This window comes from Felis catus, chromosome D4 (assembly GCF_018350175.1).
Source record: "Felis catus isolate Fca126 chromosome D4, F.catus_Fca126_mat1.0, whole genome shotgun sequence".
NCBI lineage: Eukaryota > Metazoa > Chordata > Mammalia > Carnivora > Felidae > Felis > Felis catus.
Genome location: NC_058380.1, coordinates 11,458,738 through 11,485,564, shown reverse-complemented (window position 1 = coordinate 11,485,564; position 26,827 = coordinate 11,458,738). Strand labels below are relative to the sequence as shown.

At 46.8% G+C, this 26,827-nt stretch overlaps 2 protein-coding genes across 2 annotated transcripts in view; both read right to left on the bottom strand.

Annotated features, from left to right (window-relative positions):
- The window catches only part of PIP5K1B (phosphatidylinositol-4-phosphate 5-kinase type 1 beta), a 317,417-nt gene that overhangs the window by 208,195 nt on the left and 82,395 nt on the right, over positions 1 to 26,827 (bottom strand). The window lies entirely within an intron of this gene.
- PABIR1 (PP2A Aalpha (PPP2R1A) and B55A (PPP2R2A) interacting phosphatase regulator 1) lies at positions 23,121 to 26,812 on the bottom strand. The gene has a single exon (XM_003995370.6). It carries the CDS (start codon positions 26,634 to 26,636, stop codon positions 25,773 to 25,775), a length of 864 nt encoding a protein of 287 aa, XP_003995419.3. The 5' UTR covers positions 26,637 to 26,812; the 3' UTR covers positions 23,121 to 25,772.

Here is a 26,827-nt window from a genome sequence, read left to right as displayed (position 1 = left end):
GAAAAGCTGCTAAGGGCAGAAAGCCACCGAGGGAGCAACATTCTGCCCCCAAACTGTCTACGGTTCTGGGCTTAATGGATTTAACTGCAAGACGTAGGAAGAGCAGTTTCCAAGGAGGCAAAGACACAAATGTTTAGAGACAGGGAAAGCCCGAGTCATGAGATGGCCATGTGTGACCTACTCCTCACCCAGGAGGGTATGCACCGTCTCGGACATGTATTCGGGCAATCCTGTATGTAAGGCACTTTGGGGGACACATGATGAGTTACGTGGTCCCTGTTGTCACAGCGCTTCAAAGAGAAGCCAAAACACAAGCACACGGAATAATGAGAAAGTCTTTAACAGGATTAGGAGTTAATTCCTTTTACTTGGCTTTGCTTCTAACAAATATTCCATTATCACAGTCAGAGGGCTCATATGGAATGTTCTAAAAAATGCAATAAAGAATTAAAAAGGAAAAAAACAACAACCAAGGCCAAGAGATTATAAATCAGCTATTAATCACGAAAGTTCCCAAGTGTTTTTCAGACACACTGGGCAGAAAGCTGTTTTCAATGGACCCACAACTTAACTGGAGAGTCAAGGGTAAAAGGCATTGTCCAGAGGACAGGGAGGTGACAGGTAAGAGGGCAGGGGTGTAGAAAGGGGACATCTGGTGACAGAGGAAGATCAGGGTGACCAAATGGAGGGGAATCAAGGTGGAGACGGTGATCAGCTCCAGGTTGCATGGCCTTGGGAGCCGATCATGGGTCAGACAAATCACAGAGCATCTGAAGGCTTTAATATTAAGAGGAGACAAGACGAAAAGGCAAGGGAGCGTCAGATTGAAGGCCCGCATCTGGCAGGTGTTCTGGTGATGGGGATCTAGAAGGTTAGTGTGGAGCTGGAGGCTGAGAGGAAGGAGCCCTGCACGGCGTTGACAATGAAAACATCACCAGAACCTGGGTACCAACTGGGCCTGGGGGAATACGGGGTGAGGTCGAACATGACCGAGATTTCAAGCTTCACTGCCCACGAAGATCACGGCACTTGTGAACAGCGGCCCCTCTGTGCCGGCGGTCCCCTCGCCACCTCCACCCCAGCTGCACCACGAGCTCAGGAGGGAACCTGACTCAGGCCAAACCGCAGATTAGCCACACGGGGAACATTCTACAACGTGGGGACCGAGGCGGTCAAGCGGTAGTGGCCTTGGCCTCGTCAGGTCCGGTCGAGCCAGCCAAAGTCACAGGTGAGTGAGACCGCGAACAGGCAGGTCGGCAAGACTGTGGACAGACACACGGATAAGACCCTGTGTTTCCAGAAGACAGGCAGAGACAGCACTACCGCCGGCTGGCCGTCCAGCCCTGTGAACCCTGCCAGGTTCCCCAGCCAGCAGCTGGGTTCTGGAAGGGCCCCGGTGTCCACAGCATCCACAGGACGCGTCCGCTGCGCCCTTGAACTCTGTGCGGGGGTACTGATCCTCAGAGCCAGACTTCCGGTGAAAAAGACAAAAGATCTGCTCTCAGGAGGCTTCGCTGAGGTCATCGGCCCATCCCTCCACCTGTCGCCCTCCCCGCCAGTGGGACAGATGGTGGCAACGTGGTGGTCACAGGAACAGGCTCTGCGTCACACTGTCCAGCGTCAACAGCTGCTCGGCCTGCTCGAGTCACTTCATCTGTGGGCCTTCGTGCTCACATCGGAGCAGTGGGGAAAAACAACAGGGCCCTTTCTCCCGGGCCGGGTGTGAGGAGGGACCAAGTGGCACAGAGTACATGCTCCAAAACTTTAGCGTCGTCATCGGCACCACCAGCTGCCCTCATCCCCCTGTCACTGCTCTGCTTCCAAAATCTCCGTGGCCACAGAGGTGACCCAGAGCGCTGGGGGCCCTGCGGTCTGGGCTCCCACTGTGCTCAGGTGGCTCCCTGGCCCCTCTCCCTCCCTCGGGGCAGAAAGGGCCTCTACACACACACACACACACACACACACACACACACACACACACGTCTCCAGACCACGCACCCCTGCCTCTGCCCCCAGTGTCTGTTCTCCCTGAAAGGGCCTCTCTGTGACCCTGAGTATGAGTCAAGTACTCCCATTTCTGACGACTTCCTGATGCCTTCCACTCTAGAAGAATACGGCGCCTCCTCTGCTGGGTCCTCCTAACGTGGCGCCCAACACTTACATTCTGGTGTTTTCACGGCCCCAGGCTGCATCCGCCCTCGGTCCTATTAATAATTCCCATTATAGATAATCCACATGGAGCGCGTCTCGTATCAGGCACAGCTGTAAGTAACACACGAACCAACTCATTCGATTCCCCGCTACGGGTTTCTGTTATTAGGCTCATCTTACAGATCAGAAAACTGAGGCACAGAGAGGTTCAGTAACTTGCCCACGCTGACACAGCTAGGGAGTGGCGGAACCAGGAGGGGAGCACAGGGTCTGCTCCGTTCCAAAGCGGGGCTCTTCGCCACTCTGAATGCGCCTATATTAGGACATCATTTGCTTCCTTCCGTCCCCTCCCCACCATCTCTGCATCTTGCCTCCTGCTTCCCAGAGGAGTGGACGGTCCCTTCACCAGCCGCCCTTCCCACCCACGAACTCAGAAGCACCGATTCCCAGCCCTCTGTGTGGTGCATCGCCAAGATGTGTCCTGTGCGCCTTCCAACACACCCCTGCCCGGAGCCCTCTCTCCGTCATCCCCAGGGATCCCTTCACCTGGATCTTCCCCCTTTTATCTCATCTGGCTCTTTCCCTTGGGAATATAAGTGTGCGTGCTCTTTCCTGAGCCCCGCCCCCCAACGTCCTGCCCCTGACCTCACACCCCCTTGTGGCTGCCACCTTGTCTCATCCCCCCCCCCCAACTTACACTCAACGTCAAATCCTCCAGAGACTGGCGCCCACTCCCCACCTTCACTTCCACCTCTCCGTTCACCTCCAGGAGCACAGCAATCTGGCCTCCCCACAGCCACACGACACTGCGGCTCTGCCCACGTGGTTTCTTCCATTATCTTCCCGGACTTTTCTGAAGCGTTGACCTGAGAGGGTTCAGTACACAGTAGGCTCTGGGATATCTGTTGAAGTGACAAACGACCAGTCCCCCTTGGCCGAGGGCCCCTCGGCTCTCGGCCGACACCGTCCTTGGCTTTCCCTAACCCCCTACGCCGGTGTTCTTTACCAACACAGCCCTGGTTCTGTTGGGGGAGGCAATGTACCCAGTGAAAGAAACATGAGAACCTCGTATTCCCAGATGTTCTGGGAAGGAGAGGCTGGCGGATGCAGATGTCCTGGGACATCTGTTAAAGAGGCAAATGACGGGCGCCTGGGTGGCTCAGTCGGTTGAGCATCTGACTTCGGCTCAGGTCATGATCTCACAGTTTGTGGGTTCGAGCCCCGCGTCGGGCTCTGTGCTGACGGCTCGGAGCCTGGAGCCTGCTTCGGATTCTGTGTCTCTCTCTCTGCCCCTCCCCCGCTCATGCTCTGTCTCTATCTCTGTCAAAAATAAATAAAACATGAAAAAAAAATTAAAGAGGCAAACGCAGTCAGCGTGGTCATTTCTGCCACCCATCATTTGCTCTTTTGTCCACGGACGGTGGACCTGAGAGAAAGCATGAGCATGGATTCCACATTTCCTGTTTTCCCCTAATTCTCTGAACACCTCTCTGTCTCTGGCAGGCTCCCTCTTAACTATTCATGTTCCTTGGGGGTCTTCTGTATTCTCTTATTCTCACTCTTGAATAACATCTTCCATTGCCGATGGCCTCAAAGATAACCTCCTTGTGCTAAGTCCCGAGTAACGCTGGATCCCAGATCTCTCTCTTGAGCTCTGCCTCCCTGTTTATTTCTGGTGGCTTTCACGGTGCCTACAGAGTCTTACAGGCTCTACAAATCCTAGAAGCTCCAACTCCAATTTCTCACGTTCTGCCCCCCTCACAGGACACTACCATCTCCCACCGGGCCATCCAAGCCCCACATCGAGGGACGGCCATCCCGACTCTTCTGTGACACCCCCCCCCCCACCCCACCCCATCCCAGGCCATCCATCTCTCCAATCAATCTCCTTAATGGCCTTTGATTCCGACCCCTTCTTGGCATTTTCTCTGCTACCATCTTAAGGGAGACGTCATCCTTTCTTGCACAGATCACCGCCTCAGCCTCGTCAGTCTGCCTCTCTGGGGCACACTGCGGCTCAAGGGACCTTTCTAGGATGCCAATTTGGCCACGCCACGCTCCTTCTTTAAAATCCGGCAGAGGCTTTCCCACCGCTTCGGGGCAGAACCCAGTCTCCGGCACAGCACTCGACCTCTCCTGACATGGTCTCTAACTCCTCTCTCCCCAGGGCCAGCCCCACCGCAGCGGCCGCCCATATGGGATGACTTCCGGGAGCCTTCTTCCTGTCTTTGCTTTCACAGCGGCGCCTGCCCCTCCCCTGGTCAGGGGCTCCCTGTCTTCCAGATGCTGCTGAGGCACCACTGCCTTCTGGAAGTCCACGCTTAGCCCTCCCAAATCCGGGTTCACCGCCTCTGATCTGTGCTCCCAAGATGCCGTGGGCCTGCCCCGACGGTCTCACTGACTGACTGCCATCATCAGTTTCGTGTTCTTTTCTTTCCTCTACACTGACAGCCCTTTCAGGGCAACAACCTCCGTGTATTTACGTGTAAATCACAAAACCTAGCACGGCGCCCGGCGCGCGGACAGACTTGGACGTTGAAAGCCGGATGAATGTATCTAGGAGTCTGTCCACTACACTTCTTAGATACGCCATCTGGAGGGCACAGAAGATGTCCTCTCATCGGGGCTTGCACGTTAAGTCAATGCTTAATGTTTTCTTCTCCTCCCTTCTAGCATTGGATGATCCATCCATGTTCAGTTTACAGAGTGATAAAACGAGATGAAAAACAGGGACAGTGATCAATCTGGGACCCAGAGACTTCCAGGAGATAGCTTTCCTTCTTCCTCCCTTCTCCCTTCCTCCCCTCTCCTGCTGTTTTAGGTCCATTTTACACAAGACAGTCTCAGTTGCTTTGAATGCATTCTCTTGCGGAGTAACTTACAAAATCTGATCCTAAGTACCACTCACACCCTTCCGGGGGCACCTGAGTGGTTCAGTCAGTTAAGCTTCCGACCCTTGGTTTTAGCTCAGATCATGATCTCGCAGTTTCAGGAGTTGGAGCCCCGTGTGGCGCTCTGGGCCAATGGTGTGGAGACCGCTTGAGAGTCTCTCTCTCTTTCCTTCTTTCCTTCTCTCTCTCTCTCGCTCTCGCTCTCGCTCTCGCTCTCTGCCCATCCCCCACTCATGCTGTCTCCTCATGCTATCTGTTTCTCTCAAAGAAATAAACTTAAAAAAAACCACCTCACATCTTCGTAGAAATAGCAGGTGACCCACAGAATCACAAAGAAAACTGATGTGACCAGCGGTCTCACGACCCAGAGATGCCCAACGTCCATCTTGTGGGGCAACTTCTGATACGTGTTTTGTGACGCCCACATGCTGACTTTTTTGCTCTCCACCCCCTCGCTGCTTCTAGAAGGGCCCAAGAGGCTGAAACGGGCCATAACACCCGGGGGCAAATATCCTTCATTCCATCAGAATTCAACACAGCATCAGACACAAGAGAAAAATGTGAGGACCCCCGTGGAGCAGCTGCCCCAAACAGGAGCGACGTCACCCTGAGACTGGGCTTCTCTTGAGCAAAGCTGTTCTCCACCTGCAGACCTTAGTGGGTTTGTCTATGGCACTGGGGTCTGCAAAGGACCCGGACCTTCAAGGGAAGACCTAATTCAGGATTTGGGCTTACCTGTCCACTCTGGCAAAGACTTCTTGTCAAGTGGTGCCTTCACTTCACAGGGGTGACTCTGAATCTTGTCATTAAACCATTTCACTCCCAATCATTTTGAAAGTAGGGGGGGGAAACATTCCAGATCTTCACCTTTAGGGTATTTCAAATCTCATACACCCGGCGGGCCACTGCAAAGCTCACCGCTGCGCTGATGTCTCAGAACTAAACACACCTTTTTTCAGCATCACGGAAGAGGATGAACCTTAAGGTGAGCCCAAGTAAAAGAAATCCGGGAAGGGCGGAGCCAGGTTGCGATTGTTAGCAATCCAACAGAAAGAATACGTGCCCTTTCCCTAGTGTTAACACTGCTAAGTATCCCTGGAATATTCATGCCCCCAACTGCCCAGGCCTGCCGTTTGCCTTTGCAGACCTCTACTTGGGGCTTTCATCAAAATACACAGGGCTGTGCCCTCGCTCAAGGGAAGCACACTGCCCCCCGCCCTCCCACCTCCAAACACAATGTCAATTCACCTTATAGGAAGGCAGGCAGAGGGATCTGGAGACAGAGGGATGGCTTAGCAGACCTATGGACCCATCTATCTGTGTGGCAGCAGCAGGCGCTAAGTAAGAGAGGCTCCTGGGCACTGGGGATGGGCAGGGACACCTGTGATTGGATCAATAGCTTCCTGTTTAGGACTTGGTTGGGGGGCGAGGGGAGGGGATGCAGGAACAGAGACCATCCCTCCCAACATCCTGGCACTTGGAACGGTTACAGCTTAAGCATCTCAAGAACTTAACAGTAATGGAGATCTTGGGGAGACCCACATTTTCTAACCTGCCATGACCCTGGCAAGCTTCCAACACCTCCATCTGAATGACCAAAAAAAAAAAAAAACCAAAAAAAAAAACCCCTTCTGACTTATCAGCAAAAACCCAACTCTCTGGAGAAAATGAGAAAACACATCTCCTCCGGGCAGATTCAGCCCCTGCAAAGATAAAGGACCTTTTGCCTCGGCAGGTTCAGGGCCCGGCAGCTAGCGGGGGCTGGAAGGGAGCTTTCGTTCACTCCTCGGCAGTCACCTTCGTAGAAGCACACACAGCAGTCCCGCACCCTCCTGAGACGGGCCGCGTCCACGGGCAGCTTAGGGGCAGGGGTGGTGAAGGCCAGTACGAGCAGGAAGAAGGAGCAGTAGGGCCCAGGGGGCTCCAGGAGGTTCAGGCCGCCCTGATTCATCACGAGGCCAGAGAAGTCCTGGAGGCCTGGAGCGTTCCTTGAGAAACACACGTACGTGCGTGCGTAGGTCCTGTTCCAGGGAAAGCATGGCCTGAATGTCAAACGCCGGCCGTCTAAGGAAAGGCCCACCCTGACACGTGCAGGGTCCGGGCCCGCATGGGGTATGCTGTGTGGTTCCTCCTCCCTCGCCAGCGTCCCCTGGTCACCCGCTGTCCACACATACCTCCGTCCCCACCAGCGTCACTGTTTTCAATTCCTCCAAAGGACCTGATGTGGAAAGGCTGGGCTATGGATTTACAATTCCGGGGCTCCTCGACAGTCGGGGCCAGAAAGGGCTCACCCCTGACCCTGGGGCTGCCACCCTCTCTTCCCCACTGCAGGTCCGTCCCACGTCTCAAAGGGACGTGCGTGCATATGTGTGGACAGCCTGCGGAAGATGCTCCCCGTCCTTCAGACTCAAGGGTGTAGTCACTGGGGCCATGGCTGCCCTTCAAGAGGAGGGACCTGGAAAAGAGGCCCTCAAAGGAGGCTCAGTATCATTAGTGTGGAGAATTCTGGAAGGTGGGGTCCTGGTTCCATGGAGCATGGCACAGAGAGGAATACATGTGCTTCTGCTGGGCGCATCCCCTGGGCTTGCCCCATGGAGAAGGGGTGCAGTCAGAGAAGGGCCAGAGAGAGGCCCTTTCAAGGACAAGACCTAGGTTAGGGGTTCCAGGGAAGGGTCCCCCTTGGCCTGGGTTCCAGGGCAGTACTGCCTAAAAGACAAAGGTCCACCCAGCAGCCACAAAACCATGCAATCTGTGCTCAGACAGGGTGGACACAGGTTGCTCAGAGGAGCGTATGGAAGGGGCATGGGGCCTGGACTCCGGAAAGGCTCCCCTGAGGGGGTGGGGCCCACCTAAGTTGTATCGGAAACGATGGCTCGCACACAGCAAGGTAGAAAGAAGCTAGAATGAGTGTTTCCAGAATATAGGAGCAGCATTTGCAAAGGCGTGGAGGTGAGACAACATAGCGTCTTCTGGAAATTAGCAGTTATGTGTTACAGTGCCCATCCAGGGATACTGGCATGATTCTGGAAGGTTCTGCAGGGAAGGTCTTGCGTGCCATGCCAAAGCATTTGGAATAATAGAAGGGTCACCAACGCTCTACTCCCGTCGCTTCTGACCTCCCCAGCCCGTCCAACGCCCCCTTTTTACTCAAGTCAGTAAACTAGGCATCATCCCGGATTTCTCTCTTGCCCTCCTCCCCTGCCCTTCCCCCAGTCCTGCTGATTTCTCAGAACCACCTCTCCTCTCCACCTTCTGCTATCCTTCAGCCCCGAGACCAGCACCGTTCGCCTAGTCTAATGCAACTGCCTCGTCCTGGTCTCCCTGCCTCCCTTCTCCACAGGGCCAGATGATCATCCGAGAAACTCTTTCAGATCATTCCCTTCCCAAAACGCCTTTGATGCTTCTCCCACTGCATTCGGAATAAAATTCCAACTGCTCACCTTGGCCTCTAAAACCCTGTAAGAGCTTCTGCCGACCTTGCTTTTCAACCTCACCTCATGCTGTCCTTCCCTTCACCCTCTCCCAAACTGCTTCTCTACCATTCAAATTCTCAGCCCCTTGTGTATTTCCTTCCCAACCTTTATTGTCATTGGCATGTAAATGATTTCACTGTCTGTGAGTCTCTCTTTCTGCGGGGCAAGGGAGGATGTCTATTTCCCCTCACAATAATATAAACTCCATGAAGCCAGGGGATTAATATGTCTCTTAGAAACAAGACATAAAATTGTTAATGACAGCTCAGGATCTGGCCCATAGTAGGTGCTCAAGAAATATTTACCCAGTGAACAATGTGACAACCATATTAGAAATACACCCTATTTATTACTCTCCAAACTTTTGTGAGTTAAGCTTCTTAAACTTAAAAAAAAAAAAAAGAAGTCCTTGCTGGGGTGCCTGGATGGCTCACTTGGTTAAATGTTGACTCTGGATTTCAGCCCAGGTCATGGTCTCACTGTAGGGCTCCATGCTGAGTGTGGAGCCTACTTAAGATATTCTCTCTCTCCACTTTTCCCCTGCTTGTGCACTCACTCTCTAAAATAAATAAATCCTAAGAAAATTTTTAAAAATCCTTGATTATAAAACAAGCTCAAAATTAATAAATAAATCATTATACTTGGAGGAAGTTTAATTCAAATCCGGACCCCAAAAGATTATTTTCTTCAAGTATTCCCATTGGCTGGTACGTAGCACTCCATGGACAATTAAAAAAAATTATGAATGCAAATTCATTTATTAAAAAAATTATGGCAGTAACATCATAGGACTATATGCCTTCTTTAATGTGGAAAATATTTAAATAAGGTCATTATGGCTCTCTTACAACGTATCTATTTAGTCTAAACCTCTGGTTCATTTCTGCTGTAAATCTACTTTGTTTCAAATCTCAGAATGTAGAGCCCATGAGGCTCTTCCAATGCTGAGATCAACAGATATACACAGCAATCTTGACCGTGGTTCGGAGTAGTACTAAGAGAATGAAAAATTTAGTAAATAATTTAAACTACATATTCTTTGTCTCGTCTATCCTTCTATCTCCTGGAATCTGCCGTCATAATTCTAACCTATTAAATCCAAGGCAGAAAAAAAAAAGCATGTCACTGAGATGGGAGGTAGTTACAAGAACACCTTACTAAGGCACGTCTGTTTCATTTCCTTTTTTAGGATCCAATGATTTAATAAATTTATAAAAAGGAATATACAACAAACAATCAGGGTTGTTTTTTTTTAAACCAGACACAAAGAAATAAGAAAACATGAAAATAGTAAAGAAAAATTTTAAACTCAAGAGTTGTTTTAAATTGTTTTTAATGTTTATTTATTTTTGAAGGAGACAGACACAGAGTGTGAGCGGGGGAGGGGCAGAAAGAGAGGAAGACACAGAATCCCAAGCAGGCTCCGGGCTCTGAGCTGTCAGCACAGAGCCCGACACGGGGCTCGAACTCACAAAGTGGGAGATCACGACCTGAGCCGAAGTCGGAGGCTTAACCGACTGAGCCACCCATGGTGCCCCAAGAATTGTTTTAAATGAGGATTGCGATTCTTGTTTGCTGGAAATTCCTAGAATACACTCTTTCACACAGCTGGATAACTCTTCTGAGGTTCCCCTTGTCTCCTCTTACACCCATTCACTTATCAACCTGACAAGATAGAGTTGCTTCCTTTAGAAACACCTTTGTTATTACCTTCTTCTGGATTCCTGTACCATGTGGGAAATAAGTCTATTACATATTGCAACAAAGTACTAGCACTGTTTGGTAGTTATTTGTAAGTGCGTGGACCCTACAAAGAGCAGCTTAAGGATTTGCCCATCCTTCTTTTTTTTTTTTTTAATTTTTTTTCAACGTTTTTTATTTATTTTTGGGACAGAGAGAGACAGAGCATGAACGGGGGAGGGGCAGAGAGAGAGGGAGACACAGAATCGGAAACAGGCTCCAGGCTCCGAGCCATCAGCCCAGAGCCTGACGCGGGGCTCGAACTCCCAGACCGCAAGATCGTGACCTGGCTGAAGTCGGACGCTTAACCGACTGCGCCACCCAGGCGCCCCTGCCCATCCTTCTTTGTAACACCAGCTTCTAGCACAGTGCCAGCTACGTTGTAGGTATTCATCAGACATTATTGTAAAATGAATGATTAAGTCACCTCCACTATTGCTTCTCTGAACACCTATAAATTTGGTGACCACATTTTATAACCCTAATACTTAAAAATATAATTTCATACAATGGTTTGAGAGGGAGGGAGCCAAAACATAAGAGACTCCTAAAAACTGAGAACAAACTGAGGGTTTATGGGGGGTGGGAGGGTGGGGTGGGTGGGTGATGGGCATTGAGGAGGGCACCTGTTGGGCTGAGGACTGGGTGTCATATGGAAACCAATTTGACAATAAATTTCATAATAAAAAGAATCATATCAAAAAATACCTAACTTCATGAAGGAATTTTGTCATTTGTCATCTCTAAGTGCATGAAACAGAACTATACTAGTTTCAACGTCAAGATTTCTGAGATGCTTCAATGGGCCGTTGGAGGTGATACGTGATATCTTGAATAACTTAGAAAATTAGGATCTAAAGTTGCCAGAACTATGAAAGATGGAAACAGTGGTGGCCGTCAATGTGTGGGGTAGATACCTATTTAACACTGGCCTCCTTCAACCAACCACCACCCACTCCCTATGTTTCAGTCTTTCTTCCATGGAAATGACAGAAGCATAACAACCCACCTACTGGTGACCTGACTAGCCCCGAATTACGGATCATTCCAGTGTAGAAGATAAAAAGCAACATTTTCCTGACGACACTGCCATAACTCTCTAGTTTGGATCAAATGAGAAAAAGGCTGTTGCAGATTCATGAAAAAAAAAAAATCTGCAACACTTATTTTCTGAGAACTACACTTTTTTTCCTTTTCCAGTCACACACATAAGCTCCAAACATGACTGTTAAATAAATCATTCAAAAATGACTTGGAGGGGCGCCTGGGTGGCGCAGTTGGTTAAGCGTCCGACTTCAGCCAGGTCACGATCTCACGGTCCATGGGTTCGAGCCCCGCGTCGGGCTCTGGGCTGATGGCTCAGAGCCTGGAGCCTGTTTCCAATTCTGTGTCTCCCTCTCTCTCTGCCCCTCCCCCGTTCATGCTCTGTCTCTCTCTGTCCCAAAAATAAATAAACGTTGGAAAAAAAAATTAAAAAAAAAACTGACTTGGAAAAAAAAGTTTCTAGAGTGGACAAAACTTAATTGTATATTACATGAGAAATAGCAGAGTTTATGGGGCTGAGTATACAGTATGATGCCATTTGGGGGCGAAAATGACATACGCATTTCCAATCACATAAAAAGCGCAGAATAATCCACATGGGAGTATACACAGGGGCGTCTCAGTGAAGTGTACTTTTTTTTGCTTGTTGGAATTTTCTAAAGTTTGTAAAAGGAACCTATGTTGCTTTATCGTAAGAAAGTAGGTGTGTGTGTGTATTTTAGCCTATGTGGATACTTGCCTTTAGTCTTCTTTCGCAGTATTGAAATACATGGCTTAAAAAAGTTTACTTAAAAGTCATCTAAGCTCCTCGTCTAATTATACAGAATTTCATAGACTGTGTCAAAGTTAAAGCACATTTCTTTATTCTAGGCTGTGAAATGTCAAGAAGGAAGAAACTCAGCATTTTCATGAGTGTTTGGGAAACGAGAAGGAAAGCTCATCGACTTCATGTACCGTAAAATTTGTAACATCGCTCCCGAAGACTGCGCACCGTATGGATTTTAGTCTAGAAGATTTCCAAAAGCCTGACGCACTCACCGGTATGCAATAATCAAATACATTATGACACGCATATCGCAGTTTTCCGTGAGCACACATCCCCGGTTTCCCAAGCACCAACGACCACCAATAATAAACACTTACTGAGTTCTTCCTAAGGATAAGCATTGGTATGAGGAAAGATACATAAGCCAGTGTCCCTTTCTTCCAGGAAATATGCCGTCAAGATAGGGGATTGTTTCACATATGATACATGCTCTTTAGGTTGCCACTCAGCCAAGCTACCAGTTTCCAGGTAAATAATTTTACATGCCTTATAATCCCTCTAATCCTTACTACTTTTGAGCTAGGGGCTATTCCCATTTAACAGGCGAGCAGACTAAGAGGCACAGAGATTAAGCAGTTTGCGGAAAATCACAGAGCTGGGAAGTGGGAAGGCTAGGTCTGGAATGCAGTTCTACCAGTCTGCAGAAACTGTGCTGTGGAACCATTACTTTAGGACCCCCCACCCCCCACCCCCAAACACAGGCTGAAAACGACAAAGAGCCCCAGGCAGTAGACAGTACGGGTGATTCGGAGGAAACCCAGACTACCGAGAGCCCGGAGAAGCAGAGGCGGCCCCACGGAATGAGCAGTACTTGACTGGAGTCTCCAAAGACAGAAATGCAGTATCAGGACAGAGCGGACCCCAGAGCAGGCACTGTTCCGTCCCGGGTACAAATAAGGCTTGGACGTCCCTGAGTCCTCTTTTATGAAGGATCGGGACACGCCGCCCAACCCGTAAGAACGAATTTGACAGTATTTTATACTTAGAATGAGGTCTGAGCCATTCCACGTGAGGAAGGCATTCTTTCTTCCTTATCATTACTGGCGCTGTTCCTCTCCCACCGTTCGGCAAGAATTTTGAAAAGGAGTAAGAAGAAAAAAATCGGGCCCTGAATAAAATCTAAGAGGACAATGAACTACTTAAAAATAAATAAATAAATAACAGCACTCACTGAAGAGGAAAATGTCTCTGGGTTAAGAAACTGGGCCAAACTCACAGAAGTAATTGTGTCACGGGTGTGGAACTCAATTTCAGTTTATAAGTGGAAAAAAGCCATCAAAAATAGACGACAAGGGAATAAAACGAAATCCGGCGAATTCATGAAGGAAGCCAATCAGTTAAGCCTTTAGCTTTTGCAGTTTAGTCACGTGGGGGGTCAAAACATTTACAGATCTTTCCCCGCCTCACAATAATGCACAACAAACAAGTCAAGAAATTGTGACTTGGCCTTGTTTTCTTCCCCCCAGACTATAATCATATATAGGTAAAGACACTTCCTGGGAAACGCTTAAAAACAGTTTCCCAATAAGAAAGAGAGGAAGGATGACCCTTACTTTGGCTTGTCTTTATCCTCAAGGATCCGATCTCTTTCTTGAGCTATGTGGTTCACTCCAGTTTGGCACCTGCTACTCTGATGGGGCTTCTACACCACCACTCCAAGGCAAGGACTCTTTGGGAGGCCGCCCGTAATACACATGTTACCAAATCGGTACTCAGCCATCAGTCTTCCTTGTCAGATCAGCTGCGATGGGCGTCCCAGATGGCTCCATCACCTTTCACACTTTTCTTCACCCAAGTTTCCAGGACACCATACTGTCTTCGCCTTCCTACCTCCCTGGTTGCTCCTTCTCATTCCTCTTCCTGACCTCTTAACGTCACAGAGTGCTCCAAGGTTCATTTCTTACTCTTCTGTTCTTGGCACACAGTCATGTGACTGACCCTTGCTTTGGTGGCACAGTGGTGAGCATAGCTGCCTTCCATGTGACTGACCCTTAGGGATCTCAAGGGTGCTCTTGATTTTAAACACCTTCCACGGGCAGAGGACTCCCAAGTGTGTATTTCCAACCCAGCCCCCTCTCATGAACTGCAGACTCAGATATCTCACTGCTCACCTGATATCTCCACTTGAATGTCTAAAAAGGATCATGTGCCTAACATCCAAAATGGAGGTACTGATGCCCCCCACGTCCACAAACCCAGCCAAAAAAAAAATAAAATCTGACTGCACTCATAGATTTCCACATCTCAGGCGATGATGGCTGCTCTATTCCCCCAGTTCCTCAGGCCCCAAACCTTGGAATTATCATGTGACCATCTCAAATCTGTTGGCTCTACCTTCAAAATATAGAGTTTAACCACTTCTCCCCACCTCCAATGCGACCACCTTCAACCAAGCCATCACTATCTCTTATTGGACTGTCAGAAAGCCTCCTGACAGGTGCCCCTGCTTCTATGCCTGCCTCTCAAAGCCTACTGTCAACCCAGCAAGTGTGGTCCTTTTATGTGGATCCTGAGAAACTTAACAGAAGACCATGGGGGAAGGGAAGGAAAAAAAATAGTTAGGGAGGAAGCCAAACCATAAGAGACTCTTCAACTCTGAGAATAAACTGAGGATTGATGGGGGGCGGGAGGGAGGGGAGGGTGGGTGATGGACATTGAGGAGGGCACCTGTTGAGATGAGCCCTGTTTCCAATATGGAAACAAATTTGACAATAAATTTCATACTTAAAGAAAAAAACTTAGGACAGATCATGTCAATTGTATGCACCAAGTTCCACAACGGCTCTCCATCTCTCATAATCAAAGCCAATGTTTTTCCACGGTGCACGAGACCCTACATCACGTACATTTGCAACAATCCCTCCTCCTGTGCACCTCTCTAAGCCCCTCCGACTATCCTTCCCTTCAGTAACTCTTCTGCGGCCGCCCTGACCTCCGCCCTGACGCCCTGCTCCTCACTCTATATATTATGTACTTACTATGTTTGTGGTCACCTTTCCCTCTATCCTGTTAGAATGTAAACAGAACATGTGCTCTACAGGGGCCTGAGTCTCTGTTTCGTCCACTGATGTATTCTAAGAGGCTAGCCAGTGTGAAGCACGTGATAGGTGCTCAAGTCAAAAGCGCTCAAAAAGTGAATTTCTAGTCTCTTAGCAAACTATAAAGAGTTCAGCCACACGGCCGGATTCCTTAAAAATAGTCTGTACCATTTGTTCATCCATTTATCCATCCGTTAATCATCCATTCAATGTAAGTTTCAGCAACTATAATGTGCTCTGCACAGGTAGTAAGGACAAAAATAAAAGGCTGAGGCTTTGTTTATGCACATGGCAGAGAGACAAGAAACCACACAAATACGAGGCAACCTGTTAATGGACTTCACAGAAGGAAACACCAGGTAGAAAAGGATCAGAGAAGAAAGCCATCTCACTGACCAGGGCTGGAGGGGCGGGGGCCATCAGGGAAGGCTTTCCGGAACATGTACCTCTTGGACTAAGTTTTGGAGGGGTTAATGAAAGAAGGTTGGTACAGACTGCAGAAGAAGAAGGGAGTAAGAGCCACTTTCAGCAGAGGACACAGCTTGCCACAACACAGGCAGCAGATGGGAACGCGAAGCCCCGGGGGGCCTCAGGCCAGCTCAGTGTAGCTAGAGCCCTGGAATTCAGGGGATACATGGAGGTGGGGAGGTCTTCTTACACTCCTGCTGCATAATTTGATTTAATCCTGTAGTTGGAGGGTAGCATTTCATGCTGCATTTCAGAAATACCTCGTAGCAAGCAGTGTGGTAAAATGGGGCCTTGAGGAAGACTATATAGACAGGTATAGAATTTTAATTCAGAGTTAGAAACCCAGTAGAAATTGGCATGGTAAAGCGCAGCAAGAAGTGTAATTCTTTTTTTTTTTTTTAATGTTTATTTATTTTTAAGAGAGAGACAGAGTGTGAGTGGGGGAGGGGCCGTGAGAGAAGGAGAGAGGGAGACACAGAATCCGAAGCAGGCTCCGGGTTCCGAGCTGTCAGCACAGAACCCGACGCGGGGCTCGAACCCACGAACCGCGAGATCATGACCTGAGCCAAAGTTGGACGCGTAACCGACCGAGCCACACAGGAACCCCAAGAACTATAATTCTTGACTCAAAGAAACCTGACAAGGATCATTCTTATTATTAGCATTTACTGTTGTTGTTTTTTTTTTTCCCCAGAAGACTCAAAAGAAGAGAACATTCAAGAAAGGCGCTCGAAAAAATTCATAAACCAGATCCTGATTCAACTCACTCCAAATCCCCAAAGGAGTGGAGCAAAGACTCAACAAAGGTCCACGAAGAAAACCACCGTGAAGGTCGCTCTCCAGTTAACAAGGAGCTCTCAAGAGTCCAAGAGAGGGCTCACGTGCCAACAGAAATACCCAACCCACCCACCACCTTTCACTCGCACTCCCTCCCGAACATCCCGTTTTCCCGTTCGGAAGATACCAACGCTCAACGGCCGCCTGGCATTCTAGAATTCCCGTCACCCTCCCGGCACTCCAACAGCAAAACTGTTCCTTCTCCTTAAAGCGAGGGGGAGGGACCGCCCGAATCACAGCAACGGTTACCTCAACCAACCACTCTACTTTCAGAAGGCACAAAAGATCTTTCTCAATCGTCTTCTTTCACAACATGCCTTTGTGAGCCAAGCCCTAGATGTTAGTTTGGCTTGGAAGACCATTGTAGGCAACTGGAAACAACCCAGAACATCCCTGGCACTGATACAGAGCCGAACTTTCGCAGGTCCATAAACGCAATGAGGTTCTCTGTTTTCTGGTTTCAGTCCTAGGTTTTTTGTTAAGGAGGGATTTTCCATCTCCCTAAGTACTTCTTGCAGACGTCCATAAAAGAGAACTTGATTTCAGGCACAGAGAGGTTACTTCTCTTGTAGGGTAGCACTTGCAAATAGGAGGGGGAAACGAGAGGTAATCTAAAATGGGAAGAAAGCTAAATATGGCTCCAGGCACACAGATCAAGGGTCATGAAGTAGGTCAGGTGTGTGTGCTTCCGAACACGTGAATGTGTGCATGTGTTGTGTGCGTTAGGCTGGACATACACAAAACTTGAGTATTTGATGTTATCTGTCTATATTCTCTGTTACAAAATTATCTTCACAGTCAAGCTATAGGACTAAAAGTCACTTCTGAAGTGTTTTCAGAGATTTGTTGAACTTCTGGGACACCCAAGTGGCTTGGCCGGTGGAGCATCCAACTCCAGCTCGGGCCATGAACTCACTGCTCCTGAGTTCGAGCCCCACATTGGGCTCTGTGCTGATAGCTCAGAGCCTGGAGCCTGCTTTGGATTCTGTCTCTGTCTCTCTCTGTCCCACCCCCTGCTCGCACAAGCATGCTCTCTCTTTCTCTCTCTCTCTCTCAAATGTAAATAAACATTAAAAAAAAAAAAGATTTGCTGAACTTCTAAAATGACAACTAATCCTTTAGAACAAATTGTGCCTTTCGATGGTTTATTTCAAAATGTTTAGGGACGCCTGGGTGGCTCACTTGGCTAAGCATCCGACCTCGGCTCAGGTTATGATCTTGCGGTTTGAGTTCAAGCCCCGCATGGGGCTCTATGCTGACAGCTCAGAGGCTGCAGCCTGCTTTGGATTTTACATCTCTTTCTCTGTCTGCACCTCCCTGGCTCTCAATCTCTCTCTTTCAAAAATAAATAAACATTAAAAAAAATAAAGAGGGGTGCCTGGGTGGCTCAGTGGGTTAAGCATCTGACTTAAGCTCAGGTCACGATCCCACGGTTTGTGAGTTCAAGCCCCACCTGGGGCTCTGTGCTGGCAGCTCAGAGCCTGGAGCCTGCTTCGGATTCTGTCTCTCCCTCTCTTTCTGCCCCTCCCCCGATCATGCTTTGTCTCTCTCTCTCAAAAATGAATAAACGTTAAAAAAAATTCAAAATGTCTAACGTAGGGACATGTCACCATGAAATGTGAAGTCTAAGCACAAATTCGAAAATGTATTGAAAGGCAAGTTTTCCTTTTGGGGTCCTTTCATTCAGCACTGATTTTCTATGAGGTGAAGTTAAAAAAAATAATAAAGTTTCTCAGAGATTGCTCAATTGTTCTGAATTTAAATGTCTGCCCTCTGGGGAGAATTCTTGTAGAGAAAGAAGGCAAGCTTGTTATTAGGCAATAAAAGGTTTTGGATCCTCCTTTGAATCCTGCTTACTTTTCCTCTAAAAAAAAGATACATTTTCCCCCATTCAGTAGGTTGCCTCGTCATTTTGTTGACAGCTTCCTTTTTGCTGTGCAAAAAGCTTTTTATTTTGGTATGGTCCTGACAGTTTATTTTTGCTTTTGTTTCTCTTGCCTGAGGAGACACATAAAAATGTTCCTATGGCCCATGTCAAAGAGATCACTGCCTATGGGGCCTGCTGGGAGTTTTGTGGTTTGCAAATGATGTATCTGGTAAGGGTTAATATCCAAAATATATAAAGAACTCATACAATGCGACACCAAAATAACATACAATCGGATTTAAAAATGGGCAAAGGGGGGCACCTGGGTGGCGCAGTCGGTTAAGCGTCCGACTTCGGCCAGGTCACGATCTCGCGGTCCGTGAGTTCGAGCCCCGCGTCGGGCTCTGGGCTGATGGCTCAGAGCCTGGAGCCTGTTTCCGATTCTGTGTCTCCCTCTCTCTCTGCCCCTCCCCGGTTCATGCCCTGTCTCTCTCTGTCCCAAAAATAAATAAACGTTGGAAAAAAAAAATGGGCAAAGGACCTGAATAGATATCTTCCCCAAGCTGACATAGAGATGGCCAACAGACACGTGAAAAGATGCTCAACATCACTAATTATCAGGGAAGAGTAAACCAACACCATGAGGAGGTATCGCCTCAACAGAATGGCTCCACTCAAAAAGACAAGAAATCATGTCGGTGAGGATGTGGAGAAACAGGAACCCGTGAGCGCTGTTGCTGGGAATGCAAACTGGTGCAGTCACTGTGGAAAAGAGTATGGAAGTTCCTCAAAAATTTTAAATGAGAATTATAATCCAGGGTTTCCCCTACTGTGTAGCTGCCCCAAGAAAACAAAAACACGAATTCAAAAGAATATACGTACCCCCGTGTTTACTGCCGCATTATTTACAAAAGTCAAGAGGTGGAAACACCTCAAGTATCCGTCGACAGAAGAACGGGTGAGGGCGATGTGGTATGTACAATGGAATATGACTCCGCCATAAAAAATGAAGGAGATCTTGCATTTGCAACAACATGGATGGACCTAGAGGGTATAAGACTAAGTGAAATAAGCCAGAGACAAATAACATATGATTTCACTCCTATGTGTTATTTAAGAAAGAAAACACACGAAGAAACCCACACAAAAACCAGACTCTAAAATACAAAGAACAAACTGGTGGCTCCCAGGAAGGCGGTGGGTGGGGGATGGGTGAAACAGGTAAAAGGGATTAAGAGCACGCTAATCTCGAAGAGCACTGATATATAGAATGGTTGAATCGTTATATTGTGTCCCTGAAACTACTAAAGCACTGTATGTTAATTATATTTCAATTTACACAAGGAAAAAATACACATTTCTGACCTACAGGGCTAATTGGGGGGGGGGGGCATCAAAATGGTCTTGTTTTTGTTGACCTAGGAATGATAATCTAAGGACAACCAAAGATACTGTATAAATTAAATATAACAAAGCATATATATATATATGTGTATATATATATATATATATATATGAGAGAGTGTATATACAAATATGTGTGTGTGTGTGTGTGTGTGTTTAAGGAAACAGTCTAAAATTTATTTTGGTTTGGGGTTTCCTATTTCAAATAGCAAATCAGTTAAGAAATATGTAAATCCTAATTTCTTTCTATACTAATTTACTTTTAACTATTACTAAAGAAAACAATTCTCAGAGCATCCTCTACTATGTAACAACGTCTAAAGCCATCATTTCACATAAACATATCATTTGATTCAACATACAAGGGACAGCACTAGCCAGCTGGAAACGTGCTTTATCTCAAGTAAGGAAAAATTCTCTACGTAAGAAAAAAACAAAAAAAGACCTAAAGTCAAAAGGAAAAAAAAAAACAAAAGAATATAGGCTTGAGAAAAATGTACTTGTTTTTCTCATCTCATGTATGAAACATACATACAAAGCACTGGAAATAGTGTCTAGGGGCTCAATTTAGCATTGAATAAATGAGTGCTGATTCTTATTAATTATCATTACAGGCAATGGCTCATGTTAGCAGGCCATCTTCCATTTTCCCACCGGGGAAGGCAAGCAGTACCGAAGGGATCACAATCTTGCGAAAATCTTCGCTGTAAAGGATGCTAGCCCTATTTCCCAGGGGTGGGCAATACACTGAAAAAACTGCTCAAGATTTCTCAAATGCAGAAGCAAGAGAAGGTTATTACAGAGGATCAGGGTTTCTGATCCGTCAAGGAAGGGCTATCGCCTAAAAAAGAGAGATAAGGTTTGTTCTGCCTTTTCCAGAGCCACAGCCTTGAATTGAACCGTGAAAGTTACAAAGGAACATGGTGGTTACAAGAAAGACTCTCCAACATGGAAAACACTCAGCTCATAAAAGGATGGGATGCCCTGAATAGAGAGCATACTGTTACCGGTGTGAATGCAGGAGTTTCACCAGGCCAGGGTGATCAAGAAAAGCTTCCTTGGCACATCCTCTCTAGATGACAATCAGGACAAACACCACAGCCCCAGGGATAATGACAGCTGACACTATTCTAAAGAAACTGCCCAGCACTGCTCCACTTTAGATATACAGACCCATTTAATCCTCACCACCGCCACTGGGCTCCACAGCCTGTGCTCTTAACCGCGACTATACGCTGCCTACCTCCCACATTGAGAAACCTGAGCACTAACCTCTCTTCCTCATTTGTAAAACGAGGATAACAGCATTTATCTCAGATGATAGTGATAAGGAGTAAATGAAATAGATTTGTTTAGTACCTAGAACAGTGCCTGCCACATAGCAAGTACCTTATACACAATTTTGTGTGTGTGTGTGTGTGTGTGTGTGTGTGTGTATGTCATTTCAGCTTTTAAGAAAGTTTTCTACTTGGATGCCAAGTTAGGGGAGGAATAAAGAACCGGCCTGGCTACAGTGAGCAATGTGACTTAAATTGTTTATTTATTTACTTTTGTAAGCGCAACTCAAGCCTTGCTGAGTTAGGGTCGATTCTCTAACAAAACAAAATGAGCCGTGAAAAATACGGGCGAAGCTGAAGCGAGAGTTCTGCAGTGAGGTCCGATTCTCTGTGTGCACGGCCATGGCTGATCGTAAGCAAGGCCGTGAAGAGAGGGGCCTCATCCATCACCCACTGCTGACTTCTCTTACCATCCTCAAGGCCCCGGCCAGCAATTCAGCTGCGCTTTTAGCAGAAGCTTTAATTGCTTCAAACACTGGACTCAACCCAGATCTACTTAACCAATGCCCAAACCTAGGTCAGTCCAATCCATTTCTTTTGCACCTGCCATCCAACTGCAACCAGCCATCCAATGTGGCCTCAAAGACCTTCCTCCTGACCTTAAGTCACTGCTTTTATGGAATTTCACAGAGGCAACATTAAATCTTTCCTTTGCTCAAGCTTCTGAATCTACTCCCGCCCGCCCCTGAATATCCTAGACTACTTGATAACTGGAAAAAAAGAAGCAATCAGATACAAGTTCTTTCTACTTTTCAGACACCTTCTTCCCCACCCATAAACTTCTGCAATAGCAAATCAATTCGGCAGGTACTGGTATCTTTGCCTAGCCTTCCTGCTCTCCTTTCTGCCTTCAGACCTCCTTTCTCAGGCCAACCCCTTCTTCTATTCACTGATGCTACTCAGGAAATAGAAGTTACATCTTCCTTGGTTTGTTGTTCTGGCAACTATTCCCGTCTCCCACCTCTCTCTTGGATCTTCAAACGTTTCCTACTCTTCTATAAGCATGGCTATTAAAAAAAAAAAAATCCCTAATTCTGTTTCCCTTATAAGCCTTGACACTTTCTCCAACCTTACTGCCAAATATCTAAGAGTGGTGTCTTGCTGTAGGAGTGTGACCTGTTGACCTCATGTAATAAATGTGAATCAGTGGAACGCAACGCGATACAGATTATTCTTGATTATAAGCAATCTTTTAAGTATGTTTAAAGGTTGTGACACCCAACATCTGCGTATTTGGTGACCGTTCATTATTTTTTCCATTTTCATTGTTTTTCACAAATATAATAAAGGGAACTATACCACAGACGTTTCTTACATAAGACTGAACTTTAAATGTTGATAGGTGCTTTGGGACTTTGAGCACAAAGTTGATAGCACAGCAATACTAATACCTTAAACGTGTTTCTTTGAAGGATGATTCTTACATGAGCTAAGTCCTCACATTTTACAAAGTAATGACTAACGTTACGAACAAGAATGTGATCATGTAAATGGTCTCTATAAACTCTTAGAGCTACATCTGATTTAAAATTTACCAACCATATAGAAAAATAAGCTTAGAGAAATAAAGGTTTCCCTATACTTTCAGAAAAAATGATCTGGCAAAAGGACCATAAAATAGCAGAGAAGATGCTGTCTTTAACAAGAAAGCAGGCCAGTGAGAATGGGGTACAGAAAACAAGGGGACAGAGCACCAAGGGTCAGATCCCTTAGGGCCTCCTAGGCCAGAATCGATACAATTTGGTACACCAGGAAGCAAATGAAAAGCTTTACGCTAGGGGATGGAAGGATCACATGTGCAATTTTAAAAGGATTACTGTAGTTGCTTGCTGTATGGAGAACGAATGGATAGCCAACCAGAGTGAGTGGTGTAGGGACAAGTGGGAATTAGGAGGCTACTTGGGAAGTCTAAGAGGAAAATGATGGAAGCCTAGGTCAGGGTGGCAGTTTAGAAAAAAATAAGGTGACAGATTCTGGAAGAGAAAATCAGTTAAGACTTGCTGAAGACAGGAGGAAAGAAAGGAAAAGAGAGGTCAACGACATGTTGGTTTCCTGAATTTATATACATATATATGTGGAAATGAGGAGTAAAACACCTTGTACAATATATACTGAATTAACAGAAATTACCTAGGGGAAGGGAAGATGAATTTTACATAATAAACGGCAGACTTTCATTTTGTTACTCCACAGATAACTGCATTGTTTAAATATTTTTATAATCAGCAGGTATACATTCTTCCATAGTTAAAATTAACAGGCAATAAAAAGAACCAAAGCATTTGCCTGGCGGAAAAGGATCGGAATGGCATTTTAAAGAGAAGGAACAATCCATCCAAAGGCACGAACACATGAAAGTACATGGCGTATTTAAGGACCATCAAGTAGTCTAGTGTTTGCAGAGTGAGAAGGAAGGATGTGTATTGGGATAGGATAAGCAGAGTTGTACAGTGTTTTCCAGGATGGCCAGTTCATGAAGGACCTTATTACAGGCCAGGCTAGAGAAAGCATTCCCTAAACTGTGGGAAATGGGGAAGCAAAGGAAGTTTTCAAGCAGGAAGGTGAAAACAAAGCAAGTTTTCTACTTGACAAAGATCACTTCAGAGGCCGTGCGGAGACTGGGTCAAAAGGAGGGTGAGAAAATGGGCGAGACCACCTTAGGCTGGAACATAAGCTCAATCAGAGGCAAAAGAAATAGAGAAGAGGAGAGGCTGGAGATTCATTTCAGTAAACAGAACTTAAGTGATTAAGCTGGATGTGACAGGAAAAAGGGAAAGTCAAAAATGCTTCTCATGGTTTCTAGTTTAGAAAATCAGAGAGTGAGGACATCAATTTAGGTAATTCAAGAACAGGATCAATGAGAAGATGATAAATTTTGTTTTGGAGATGCTGAGGTTAAAGTACCTCTGGAAGCAGGTTAAGGTACCCAACAGGAAGCTGGATATATAGGTTTGAATTTGAGGAACAAGGTCAAGACTGAAGCATGTGAACCATTACCCAGAACAGAGAATTTTAAGCCTATATAAACAATCTTACCCTTGACATAATTTCACTGAATTCTTAAGGCAACTTTCAAAAGTTGACCAGTTCCATTTATTCTCATAGCTGTAAAAATTCCACACAATCGTTAAAAGTCTCTGTAAGCAGTTAACTTAAAGAAAGTCGGAGCTTTTTGTATTGGTCTCTCTTTTATTTTTTCCCCTTCCCCTTTTGCTGCCATTCTTTCTATCTACCCAGTAAAGGAAGATATAGGAAGTATAATATAGAAACGTTTGTTATTAAATATTTCCGTATTTTGTCTTAGTTGTAACAAGGCAAGGAAAAGAACATTTCAGAACTCTACCTAAACGAAACCTAAGTTAAGCAATGATTTACCTACGTGACCCTCCACTGATTTTTCTCTTGCACATCACTGACCCTGAATCAATCGGCAATCCCAAGGCAGTCGACTCCAGCTACAGCTTTAACTAGAGGTTCCTGACATGACTCCACAGTTCTGTGGTTGCTCACTGTCAGAAATCCAAGTTACACTGTACCTCTGTCTAACCGATGATGCCCTGGTTTGTTGGGAGGTGGGGGGAGGGGGGGAAGGACCTGTTGGCAAGGAAACAGCTGCTTCCCTCCTGAGCCAGGGAAAACCCGGAAGGTGACAGATGGGCAGGACAGAAAGGTGGCCAAAAGTTGCTCTGGCTCCTTGGTGGCAAGGATTTTCACTGAGGCACAATTGGATATTTTAAAGCGTGTCAATCAATAAGAGACTTTTATCTGCCTGGGGGCCCTGGTGAAGTCCAACAGAGCTTCCCACATTTTCTATGTTTGAAAAACTTTTAAGTTTGCAGTGGTAAAAGAACCTGGTCTCAGCCTATGTACAGTGGGCTGAGACTGCAAGGCACTGGCCCGTGTCACTTCAGGATTATACCCGAGAGAATGCACTTTCTGGTCTAAAAAAAAAAAAAAAATTTTTTTTTTCACTTTTCTGTAGCGATATTTGCATGACTAATTAGAATTTCCATTAAAATTTGATTAGAAAATGATTTTCTTAAACGTTTACTATTATATAATTTTAAAAGACTTGTTGCAAGCTTTTATATTTTGCTCATCATTCCCCCTCCCAGCCACTTATGTACCCAGAAAATTAAATATCCAAGGACTCCTGGGTAAAAGAGATACCACTGGGTTGATGTGTTATAACTAACATTCTTTTTAAAAAACTGCTGTAAATACGTAAGTTATTCTTCAAATAGAAATCAGCAATCACTGAAAAGTAATATTAAAAATTAGTGTGGGCATGAAATATGGAATTCTAAAACATCAGTTTACTATGCTGATTAATTCAACATTTATATTTGCATCAGAACTTAATAATCCCATAAATAAATAGAGCTCTCAATTATTTTAAAAAATCAAGGGATAACATATGTATTTAAACATATTAGCAGCATAAAGACGTATGCTTCAACACACTTATTGGGAAAACGTCTGAAAATATTACTACACTGAATTCAAGGGCATCCCGCAGGAACCTGACATAAAAGTTCTCTAGAATAACAACATTTCAGGAAATTCCAAAAAAAGGAAAAGGGTCAGATAGGAAAGAGCCTCAAATTAATTGACAAAGTTCAGTGCTTGCTCCAACTTGATTTTTCTCTCCATTGCAAAAAAAAAACACACCCCGAGTCTCAGATGGGTGGGTGAATCACTTAGATGAAAGTTCATCTACTGGAATAAATGGAGAGGCCGCTTGGGCAGGCGACACAGGAGAGTCGGTGGTAGTGCTGACTTTCGCTGGTGAGTTACAAGAAGATCCGGCACTGCTACTGTTTCCATCAAGGGTATCAGAAGATACACACACACCGGGATCTGACAGCTGTGCAACGTCAGAAGAAAGCATGTTGGTGATGCCCTGGAAAAATCTCTTTGGCTGATACTCAGTTTCCATTTCACATTTTCTTTTCAATGGTCCAAGAACGCTTGGTCTAATGCAGTTGATGGGACTCTGGCTTCTCCGGGTAGTAAATCGAGTCGTTGGGCTGGGAATAGGACTCGGAGGCAATCCATTGCTACTCACAAAACTTTGCAAGGATGGTGAGAAACACTGCTTCCCAATCCCCCGGGTGGGTGACGGTGCTGGTGACACCGGAATGAAATCGATGCGCTTCGGGGAGGCGGACTTCTCCACATCGTTGTCACTCAGGCTGAAACTTTCCTCCCAGGAGTGGCTTATCTGCATTGCGTTCTGCACCTCGCGCTCGTGGACCGTCTCTCGGTTGATCAAGTCCATGCCTTCCTCCTGTTTGATCTGGTGCAAGCGGCTGCTGTGCATGCGGACGGGGGAGGCCGGCAGCAGCAGGCCGTGGCGGTTCGGGAACGTTGTGCTGTTCCGCCTGGCGCTCGGCGCCTCGGCCTGGAACACCGGCGAAGTGTCACTGAGGCCGTGGATCAGGGGGGCGCTGTTAGACCTCCTGAGGCCCCCGCCGGCGCTAGTGCCGCCGCCCTCCGCCGGGCTCCCGCCAGTACCCGGAGGCAGCTCCAGGTCTAGCTCCATCTTCTCCTGAGCCATGTCGGGGGCAGGGAGGCGGGGGCGGCGCTCAGAGACCTAGGACTCCCATTCCCCGCAGTCCAGGGCCAGGGCCGCCGCCGCCGCTGCCGCCGCAAATCTGTCAGCGGGCTCGTTCTTTTGCGCATGCGTGCCCTTTCGCGCAGGCGCGGTGAGATTCCTCTCCCCGCGGCGCCTGCTTAATGCGTAACAGC